This window comes from Tinamus guttatus, unplaced genomic scaffold (genome assembly GCF_059628265.1).
Source record: "Tinamus guttatus ecotype Peru unplaced genomic scaffold, ASM5962826v1 Tinamus_guttatus_pri_ptg000459l, whole genome shotgun sequence".
Classification (NCBI taxonomy): domain Eukaryota; kingdom Metazoa; phylum Chordata; class Aves; order Tinamiformes; family Tinamidae; genus Tinamus; species Tinamus guttatus.
This window is the reverse complement of record NW_028288993.1, coordinates 3,471,809-3,482,903: the sequence shown is the minus strand read 5'-3', so window position 1 is coordinate 3,482,903 and position 11,095 is coordinate 3,471,809. Positions and strand designations below refer to the sequence as shown.

The 11,095-nt window shown below is 46.9% G+C and overlaps 1 protein-coding gene across 1 annotated transcript; it reads right to left on the bottom strand.

Moving 5' to 3' along the window:
* Positions 1-10,157: 10,157 nt before the first annotated feature.
* On the bottom strand, positions 10,158-10,813 carry CLDN5 (claudin 5). Its single transcript, XM_010218769.2, has one exon. It carries the CDS (start codon positions 10,809-10,811, stop codon positions 10,161-10,163), a length of 651 nt encoding a protein of 216 aa, XP_010217071.1. The 5' UTR covers positions 10,812-10,813; the 3' UTR covers positions 10,158-10,160.
* Between the last annotated feature and the right edge of the window lie 282 nt (positions 10,814-11,095).

The following is an 11,095-nucleotide window of genomic DNA, read 5'->3' as shown; positions in this document are numbered from 1 at the left end:
ATGGTTATTAAGTACGTTTATACTGTCCTGCATTTGACTGTACCATTAAACATTACTGCTTGTTAGATTAAATCAATATTCAGGTTTAATCTTATCTCGAAGTGAGGATTCGGATAACTAGTACTGGATCAGTCCAGCACTTAATGCTGATATTGATATCCTGCTCAGGAAGTTAAAACTTTAAAGGCAGCATTCATCTTTTTTCTAGCTTTATTTTCTCACTCATCAAAGTCTTCTGGGTAGAAAACATTTTCTGCTTTATAAAATAAAATCCAGTGGGTGGTTCTTTATTTGTACTTACTGTCAGTGAAATCCTTTAGCCTTCAGAGCTATTGGCACTCTGCGAGCTTATGCTTTCTGGATTGTGTAAAACTGACATTTTAAAAATCAGGCATGGATACGTAAAGGCCTCTATGCACATATCATAAAGCAGTTCTGGAAACTCCCAGAGAAGTCTGTTCCGAGGGCTTTCATTTTTCCTGTGATAGAGGAAATAGTCTTCATATAACAGTCTAAGGAAGAAAAAAAACCCAAGCCCATCCTGCAGTTTTCCTCTTTGCCTGCCTGCTATGCTCTCTTGTGAGGTTTGGCTACCTATACATTATCTGTCTCAAATGCTAAGCTGAACTGCCTTATATTCTTGCATTTAGAGGTCTGACTCACCTTCGAGATCAGGGTTTGTGTGTGTGGTTTTTTATCCTGTTATTTGTCTGTGGTTTGTTATTTCACACCCACAAAACCACCCTTAGTGCATGCACTGGAGCAGCTGTACCATTACCTGCCTTGCAAATCCAGCGTGTGCTGCTTCATGAACATGAAGGAGGGGAAGAGGATTGTTGTTTCAGCCGGTTCCATTTGCAGTGCAGCCATGTGAGTGGATTAACTGATATCACTGTTAAGGATAGAGTAGATAGAGCGAAAACTAAATGAAAATATTCGCTGTAAGAGATTTTTTTCCTTGCTAAAGCTACTGGGTTCTGACTCAGTCCTGCTGACTCCTGTTGTAGGATATGCCCTCAGCAAACTCCCTGAACATTCCTGCTCTGTGGAAGGGAAGCCTTGCAACTGCTGCATACAAAGCTGAGAAGGGAACCTGAAAAGGACTGAAAATGACAGGGTGAAGGACAAAAATAGTCTCTCTTTTCCTGTTAATTCTTTATTTTCTAAGTAACAACCCAGGGTGAGCAGTAAATCCGGTTTGCCTTTCCAGTTTAGGAAGACGTCTTGGAATCTGTATTTCAGGGTACCCACTGGGTGGTCACCAGACTCTTTTGAGTGTGTGAAATGAAATGGAAAACAATAGCTCAGCAGCAATTGCCTTTTTTTTTTTTTTTTTTTTTTCCGCCCCGATGAGGTGTTCCTTGAATTGCCAGCACGACACCGGCTTGATTTAGCTGTGAATGCGTCCAGGCATTTCCTGAAACAACAGCACTACATGACACTATTAGAAATGCTAAGTGAAAGGTTGTGCTGTGAATAATGAAGGAAAGGGAATGGGATATGTGACTGTGTCCCTCTGAACTGTCTCTGCAACAGAAGGGGGAATGAAATGTAACACAAGCTGCGCACACCATCTCCGCAGCCTGAAAATCCCAGCTCTTCTGTACATGGCTGGATGAGAGGAGCCAACATCTGTTTGGAAGCAATGGTTCATGTTGGAATGGTCAGAAGCTGATGCCAGCACTGTTTGCCTTCATCACTTGTCTCTTGTCTCACACTATCTGCTAAACCCTTAACTCTATGTTTCTTTATGGAGACTTTTTGTCAGTAAATGTAGATATTGTTCGTGTTCTTGGCCAAAGCCCCATTCTGACTAACCTTGTGTGTGTGTATATATCTGCTCACTCATCGGTTTCACTATCTCCAAATAACCAATAAGTGTGTTTTTTTGCTTTTTTTTTTTTTTTTTTTAAAAAGGGTATGTTGTCTGAATCTTTCAAAGACCACAGAGCAGTACATGGCACCAAGGGTACTGCACTGACTTGGCAGAAGCTACCTCCACATTGCTATGTCTTCTCCTCCCTGATTACAGCCCAGCCCATAGGAAAAAAATGCGATGATCCCTCTTTTTTTTTTTTGGTTATTCAGCACATTTTTGTGTTTTTTTTTTTCTTTGGGTCTCAAGCTGTTTTTATTTCTTCCTTGCTTCACCTTCCTCTTCAGCAGAGCGGATGTTAAAGTTCCTCTGATTCAAATGGAGTAAAAGACTTAAGAAGACATTACTGTGATGTTAGCTATTAGATGGGCTATATCAAGGGAGTCAGATTCAATTTATATTAAGTAACTGGTGTTTGATTTTATCCAGTGTCCATTTTTGTAAGTTGCTGAACCCTGTAGTTGTCCAAATCACTTGTCATCTTACGTATACAGATATTGTGTCTACTATTTTCTAGTTAACTAGTTAAGTGAGAAATTCACTCTTTTACCTTCAACTTTGGGCATTCTGGACTTTTTGATGCAAATAATATTTTTCAGTTAGCTGAGTTCTTTAATTTTTGCATCTGCCCTGGATGTGCTCACTTCCATTTCCAGGCTCTCGTTTCGCTTAACCATTTGTCTGCCTACGTCTTTATTCTCTCTGACATCTCAGGCAAAGGATTTGCTCAGCTTGGTGCCTCCAGGTAGGTGGTGTCTGACTTGCCTTTGCTCCTTATAGATGCTTTCACTGTGTCTTTCCTTTCTCTCTCTTCATTTGTCTCAGTTAAGACCCTTCCGTCTGATCTAACCTACTTGCAAAGTCAGACTGCTGCTCTGCAGCAGCTTAAATCTCCCTGTGTCCTGCCTGCTAATAGAGTCATATGCAGCGATAAGAAAGTGTCCAGGCAAGAAATATCTTTTTTTTTTTTTTTTTTTTTTTCTGGGTTGTTTCTGAGGCTGTCCACCAGCCAGTCCCAACCCTCCTCATCATGTGTCCCTGTGCTAGGGAGGGGACTGGATCATTCCACTGCTGCTGGGTGGAGAGGACCTCCCTGCAGCTCCCTTGCTGAAGGTGCTGTGGAGTTGCATCATGCTTCATCAGCCTCGTGTTTGGTTCTCACCTTTTAACTGATCTGTAAACTACAGCCCTTCAGGATTTTTGTACCACTGCATTTCATCCTTTATAGGTTCTTTGCTCACTGATCTGTCTCCTCTGAGGCGGTAGTAGCTCTGTTCTGTCTGGAGCCCTCCTTATGTTTTTTCACCCTTGTGATTCTAGCTGTTTGCAGGGCTGTTGAGGTGCCAGGTCTGCACGTGTCTGATATTCCCAGCTCATCCTTTCCTTCCAAGAGGGACAATACTTGGTGTCAGAGAGTCCCTATTGATCAGGGTAGGTCTAAGACGTTTTGGTTCAGGAAGAGAATTCTTTTATAATACAGAGTTCTGTGTAGAAACAAGTACTAACACTGATGTCCTCAATTCCATGTTGTGATATTGCTTGTACTTCAGGAACTCTACAGAGGGGGATAATTTTACCTTCTCCATTCTGCCTTGGCTATGGATTTGTGGACAGCGAAGCTCAAACCTAGCATTCAAACTACTAAAGGGGCATTTCTGCATGATCTTGTGAGGAAGGTTAGTGACAAAGTCGTTCTTCCCACTTATATCCAACAGCTTTTGAGGCAGATGGCAGTAACTCCTTTCCATATAGCTCCTTTCATGCTATATATCCAGGTATAAAGTGAAGATTGCTGGACTGAGCTTGAAGTGCAGGTTATACAGAATGCAGTCAGAGCTGGAGGAAGTGGGCACGATGCCGCAGAGAGTGTCTTTCCTTTTGTGGGGGACACTGCAAGGGCGATAGGGATGTCTTGAATAGTCGTGATCATTAATAACTCAAGCAGACACGATGTCTATCTTCTATCTTACCAGGCAACAACACTACTCCTATAGTCTCGATATGATATTGACTTACAGGAAATGTTTTTGAACCATACCGGTTCCTCTTCCATGGCACATGCTATATATGAGCTGTGGGCATTAAGAATTTTCTAAAATTGGAGACATGAACAATAATTTGGAGGCCCAAGATCAAAAACAAATTCAGAGATGTTAAATTTAAAAAGTTCAGTCTTGTATATCAACATGTTGAAATGTCATCAGTATAACAAAAATCGAAACAGATGTAAACACTTCCAGAAGTAAACACAGTGACATATATTTCGTTGCTTGAATCTTGGCAGTCATCTCCAGTGAAATAATAGCAGGAAATTATAGAGAAAAAAAAATGGTGAAATCTTTCAGCAGTCATTGAGTATTCATGTGAGTCTTCTGTGTTGAGATAACACTTGGGTTTATTTGTATTATAGAATGAAAGATAGCTGTTATAATTGGAAACTGTGAAAGGTTTTGTAGCTGAGGCTAAAGGTTATCCAGGCTGCTGCAACAGATATCCTAATTCTAACAAAAGATACACAGTAAGAACATTGTAACTGGAAGAGTAATCTAAAAATATACATAGAGCAAGAATTTTGCTGTGCTAGGCACTTGTTAGAGCTGATAAGAGTTGTTTGCTGTGGGTTTTTTTTTTTTTGTCCGTTCCTTCCCTTCGTATGTGAAGCTATATTGAAACAGAATCATGCTATTTTGAGATTTCACATATGCTCTTGTCAAGGAGTGCTTGCTTTTCTTTCCTCAGTGCTTCAGTGCACTCTTTTCTGCCCAGCTCTGAATTCACTTAAGATTTAACCTTCTTTTGAACTATTCTGATTGTAAATTGTTGTTTGTGTTAATGAGTTATGTGTAAGTGTAAAAGGCTGTATGAGCTTGCTCTCAAAACAAGTAGCTAAAGCCAGTGGTCCCGTAAATGTATCGGCTAATTACATTTAGGTTGCTTGACCTCCACGCTCCTTGGCATGTATCACATACACATTTTCCTAGAGAACTTTTAAGCCAGCCTTTCACTGTACATTTTCCCCCCATTTTGTTCATGTTATAAATGGCAAAGTTTGAAGGATGGGATCCCATGTTAACCTGGGCTTGGTATTTACCTGGAATGGGTGAGGGTAACTCTAAGACGTATCCGGTTCAGGTATCTCTCTGAAGGTGGGTGTACAACATTGTTCATTTTAGAGAGGTGTAAGGGCCTGCATGACACCCGTGTACACAGCAGATGAGGGAGAGAGGATGTCAGTGGGGGGCTACCCTGTCGAATAACCAGCCCCATAACAGGGATACTCGGTGGGGACGGTTCCTTTGCAGCCTTGCCACACTTTCTAGGTCCCAAATGTTTTGAGGTGATTGGCAGCCCCGACAGCAGGTGCCAGTTCCAGTGAGACAAAGCTCTTCCCCTGGGCAATATGAGGGTGGCTGAGGGGCAGCTGGAGTCGAGCGTGGTGAGGAGGTTGGCGTGGGGACCGGGGTAGATGCCGTCGACATGACACGTGTGCTTCTATGTTATATTGTACTACTCGCCCCATTTCCTTGCTAGAATTTGGTCTGAAGCAACGTGGTGATCTTTGGAGGAGGGGAAACAGCATTGTGAGCAAAATCCCGAAATGCCGCACACAAAGGACACGGTTAAATTGATTCACGGCACAATGTTTCAATGCGTGTTTAGGAAAAAGAGAAGGTGAAGCAAGGCTGGTGTATCCAAGCAACTCTGAAGTCTTCACTGTTGCCATGGGAGGCTTTATCAGTGACGTAGTGGTGGAAATTGTCCTTTTCTTATAATTGAAGGTTGTGGCAGGAAGACGAGGGTTTTTTTTCCAGACAGACAGACCCCTCCAGCAGAGAAGCAGTAAGGAACAGACTGGCGCTGAATCACACACACCAAAAAACACACACAAATGTCTGATTAAAAAAAAAAAAAAAAAAAGTATAATGGAACCAAATTAATTCTCAAATACAGACACTAGGTCCCCTTAAGGTGCTGTTTTTGAAACAATTTGTCCTACCACAATCAGCCTGCAGGGTAAAGCAATGCAGTTCTCGACCTGAAGACAGAATTCATCTGCTGCCTCCCGATTCATTTAATTTGCTTTTTTAAGTCTACTTGGTAAGGTATAGCAAATATTTCTGCCAAATCTTCAAACAGAGGAGTTGTAAGTACTGATTTTCTTTCTTAGCATGCAAAACAAAAGGATGCATTGTGAGCATCATCAATGCTGAATATTGTATGAATATATTGCTATATATGCATGAATATGGCACTCTATGTACCACGTGGCTCCTAATAGGCAGGATACTCATTTATCATTACAGATATATTAACAGAGTTAGTTTGAGCAATTTAGATTTAAGATAATATTTCCCTGCATTTTCCATTCGAAAGGTAGGGAAGGAAAGGTAATACCTGCCATAATATTGGGTCAGGGAATAGATTTATAAGAAAAATCTGGAGTTACACTGTTTTCTGACTCCACAAGCAACATGCTTTAGTATGCTCCTACGAGCAGATGCCCAGTAAATATATCTTTGAGCAGGAAAAGGAAATATTTCCTTAAACATCCTGCAGTAAACGTGACTGATTGAGTTTCCCTTTCCCTCTGCCTGGTACATTTCCCTTCTCTGCACAGACAGGATCTAACTAGATTTGCGGGGTATGAACTGCAGCTTACTTTCAAATTCATAACTATGAAATGGTTCGTTTAGCAGGACAAAGGCCAAGCCAGCAGACACCCTTTTTCCAGCTCAGCATGTGCATAGCAATGGGAGGGTGGCAAGGAGCTTTTGTTAATCTCAACCGAGCTGGCAAGAATGCTGCAAAATGAAGTCTTTGAAGATGTTTTTTCTTCATTTTTAAAGCAATAGTTTGTCCAGGAGGGGAAAAAAGGCGGGGGGGAGGCACAAAAAAAAATTGCAAAATATTGAAAGCCCTTCCTGTCAGCCGTTATAATTGAGGGGAATTTCTCCACTAGTAATTAGACTCTACAGTTTCCTTCAACAACCGTTTTTTCACAGGTTCCGATGCAAGTGTAAAAACTTTTTTTTCTTCCAGCTTGAATGCACGTTTTTAAAACTCAGGGTGGTGGAAAGGATTAGGGGTATCGGGTCAGGCCGGGGCTGATCCAAGCTGCAGTGGGATATTTTCCTTTTAGTTTAAACGTGTAGGAATTGAAGGCTTTAAGAGCCTCATGCTTAGAGCTGTTCGCAAAACAGTTGGGGACTCTCAATCTGCTGCCTAATGCGCTCCCATGGCACGACCAGCCCTGGCTCCTTGCCCTGTGCCAGAGGCTGCAGCTCTGCTGCCCTCCTGGCTGCTCCGCAGGGAAAAGCCCCTCGTCCGGAGAGGCCGCCGGCTCTCTCGGCGCGGTGCCCCGTGGCACCCATGTCACACCCATGTCACACCCCGTCCCTCTTCGTGAGCCCAAGCACCCGCTGCCCGTCCCAAAAACCAGTGACCCAGCGTGCGGATGGGCTTAGATATCTTTATTTTTACATGAAATCATAAATACAAAATAAAAATAGTAAACCAGTACTGCAGACTTCTGTTTTTTTGCTGGGGTGAGGTTCAGGCCTGATCCTTCCAGCACTTCCAGTTCTTAAAATTCAATACTAAGTCTTTGTTCTTGGAAATCAAAACAAAGCAAAACCGACTTAGATTTTTAACCCGAAGCCAGTGGCATCAGAAACAATGTTCTCAGGTTATTTTTTTAAAGCACAACAATAAGTGTACTGAAAGATGGAGATTAAATACAAAAATATTTTTTAAAGGGGACCCGCTTCCTGCTCGTGTTGTTGGGCACTGCCCCGTGACCGCAGTGGAGCTGCATCGCGTCGGCGGCGAGTGATGTTTTTGGTAGGTGACGCTGTGTTTGCTACTACATTCACAGCTAGTCCTGGGTAGTTTTTACAGATTTTGGTTATAGGTGGACCCAGCCCTGCTGTTACAAAGCTAAAAATCACAAAGTTTGGCTTGTTAAATAAATTTCCCTTGTAAGATGGGGGTTTCCCTCCCTCACCTGAAGACACCAGCTCTGATTTGATTCAGGACTAATTCCCACGTGCTCTCTTCCTAGAGCCAAGAGGGCTGAGTGATGAGCAGAGTGTCCATAGCTTTGGATGGGGTGACAGTTGAACATTTTCATTGAAAATAAAATGACCACGGAACAAATAAAGGCACTTAATCACACAATAAGTCAACTTTGGTAGATTCCTTGTAAAATAGATGCATTTAAATACATTTACAGTTTACAAAGCTATATTGTTTTTAAAAAGTTGCAATGATGAAATACAAAATATTTCATTCTTGTACCAAAACCACATATAACATCATAACAACAGTATTACAACTTTTACTAAAATGCAGCCAATACAAGAACTGCACCTCTTTATAGAAAAAAAAAAAAAATAGTCCTAATCATACTGCTCTGTATCTGTATTGTCTGGTGGGCTCAGACCCTGCAACATAAGTTTTTAAAAGTGGAAACTTATCTTTAAAGGGGTAAATCATCTGCTCAGCGTTCAACAGCAATGTTTAGTGGGGCAAGGCTTTAATCTTTCATGAGGATCTGCATACATGTTGATGCCCCCGTTTCTTGTTCAGTTTGCTAAGCAAAGCAAGAGCAGAGTAGCTGTAAACCTACCCCAGAACTGCAGTTATGGTTAGTCCTTGCATCTCAGCATTATGAGAAACTCCTAAGAGTTAAAACGCAGGTTAGATGTGCCCTGCATTGCTGTGTGCCTGCGAGGGTCCCCCGAGGCCGTGGGGTCACACCTGGAGCTGCGCTCGTGCTCTGTAAATAGCTGGTTTCCTTGCTGGCAGGAAGCTGCTCATGGCGATACGGATCCTACCATGGTCTGTAGCAGAATTCCATGTTGATTTAAAGGTACAAGTAGGATCTTCTTTTTCTCTTGATGATTTGCATGAGACAGTCTCCTTTAATCTCTCCTTTTTTCTTTTGGAGCAAAGGAAGGTGTATGTCCATGTTCCAGGCCGTGGTGAAGTTCATCTGTGGTCGAGCTCAGAAACTGAGAGTTATGCAGTCCGGAGGATCTTCTTTTCACTCCGCACCGTGTTACCAGGGCAAGACGGTGGGGCTGAGAGGGCTTTGAGAGCCTGTGGGGCTTTGCATCTCTTGACTAGGCTGTATATAGTCTCAGACAAAACGCCTGGAGAACGTCTTTTCACGCTGACTTTCTCTGCCTGGTTGGGAAGTGAAGTGCACGTAGCAGAATTACGCTGGGGAGCCAAGCAGCTGCTCACCCACCAACCGCACGTTCCAGGGCTGGCGGTCAGAGGGGCTTGGCAAGAAGCCGTCCATACCCCACCATCAATATCCGAGTGATATTGACACTTTCAGCCTCCTGCAGTGCGGATGGGAGGACACGGAGACGTGCCCTGTGGGAGCCAGGGCGTGCAGGGATCTCCCACGTCTCTGATTCTGCTCCTCCATAATTCTGACAACCTGCAATGCTTTCGTGTTCAAGTAAACCTAGAAGAGAAGCTGATGAAGGAGGGAAGGGGCAGCCTAGAATAATCTGTTTGTATTCCACTAAATGGCAGCAACTCCAAAACCGCATCTGAGAGGCTCAAAGGCACGAGCGCAGCTCACCGAGGCACTGCAACCACTGAAGGGGCTCAAATGCCTCGGTCCAAATAGTCATTTGCTGGCAGGATTAAGGACCGAGGTTAGCGTCACACTTTAAACAGAAACAGTTAGTTGCCCAAAAAGAAGCAAATGAAAAAAACCTCAATGAGTGGTGGCCACGGCGGAGATCAGCCAGACGCAGCATTTTGGGAGCGAGGGCAGTTCCCCTGCACGGTGCCACCAGCCAGGGCAGCGCCCCGAGAGGCTCCAGGGTGCGGGTGGATGACGAGGGCCCCGCGGCGCTCCCGGGACGATGCCCGGGGAGCGGGGCCAGGCGAGGCCGGGGCCGGCACCCTGCGCTCCCACGCGCGCAGGCGGTGGCCGGACAGGACGTCCCGGGTGGGCAGCCCCCGCCGCGGCTCCCCAGCTCTCCGTGCTGCGGGCTGGGCTGCGCCACGCGGCGCAGCAGGGTGAGCCCCGCAGGCAGGCGGCGGGTCCCGGTCCCCGCGGCACCCGCGCGGAGCCGCACGGCCCGACGGGCTGTCAGGAGCAGGGCCCTCCGCCTCGGTGCTGCGAGGGCTCCCCCGGCACGGGGAGGCGGCAGGCGGGGGAACGCCGCAGCACGCTCGGGCGGGCTCACCGGGGACGCCGCGGGCCGGGGCCTCTCTCTGTCCGTGCCGCGGCGGGCGGGCGAGCGGGGGCGAGCCCTGCTCACACGTAGTTCTTCTTGTCGTACTCGCCGTTGGAGGTGGGTCGCCGCGGCGCCGAGTACTTGACGGGGAAGGAGGTCTCGTCCCGCTGCGAGCAGGAGCAGCAGCAGATGAGGCAGCCCCCGAAGAGCAGCAGCGCCGTGGCCGCCCAGCCGATGTAGAGCGCTGCCCCCATCTCCCGCTTCTTCGACGGTGGCACGGTCGGGTCGTAGAAGTCGCTGATGACAATGTTGGCGAACCAGCAGAGTGGGATGAGGACCAGGACCCCGCAGAGGATGTAGATGGCCCCACCAGCGATCACGATGCGGGACTTCAGCTTGCCAGGCCGGATGCAATTGGTGCACTGCGCACCCGCGACGGTCACCATGAGAGCCACAAGCCCCAGTAGCGCCACGATGACGGTGAGTGCACGGCCCGTCTGCACCTCAGGCTGCAGCGCCAGGATGGAGTCGTGCACCTTGCACTGCATCTGCCCCGTGCTCTGCACCACGCAGATCATCCACAGCCCTTCCCAGATGGTCTGCGCCACCAGGATGTTCACGTCGATGAAGGCTGAGACCTGCCACATGGGCAGCCCGCACGCCAAGATCACCCCCACCCAGCCCAGGATGCCCAGCCCCAGCCCCAAAATCTCCAGCGCCGCGGACGTCATCGTGCCCCGCTGCCCTGCAAAGCCTGCGGAGAAAGCGCGGCTGCGCCGAGCGCCCCTCGCGCGGAGCTGCCAGCGGCTCTGGGGCAGCGGGCCCGGGCTGCGCTATATGAGCAGCCGCGGGCTCCCTCCCCGCGCCCGCCCCCGCGCGGCCCGGCCCTCGCGCGGAGCGGGGGCTCGAGCGGGGGCGGCGCCGCGGGGTCCGGACGCGCATCCTCCGCCCGGGCGGGAGCAGCGGGAGCGCCAGGAGCCTTCCCGAGCGGGAGTGTCGCGTTTGCCAGAGGGTT

Coding starts and splice junctions, on each gene's coding strand:
- CLDN5 (XM_010218769.2), bottom strand. CDS start 10,811: ATGACGTCCGCGGCGCTGGAGATTTTGGGGCTGGGGCTGGGCATCCTG.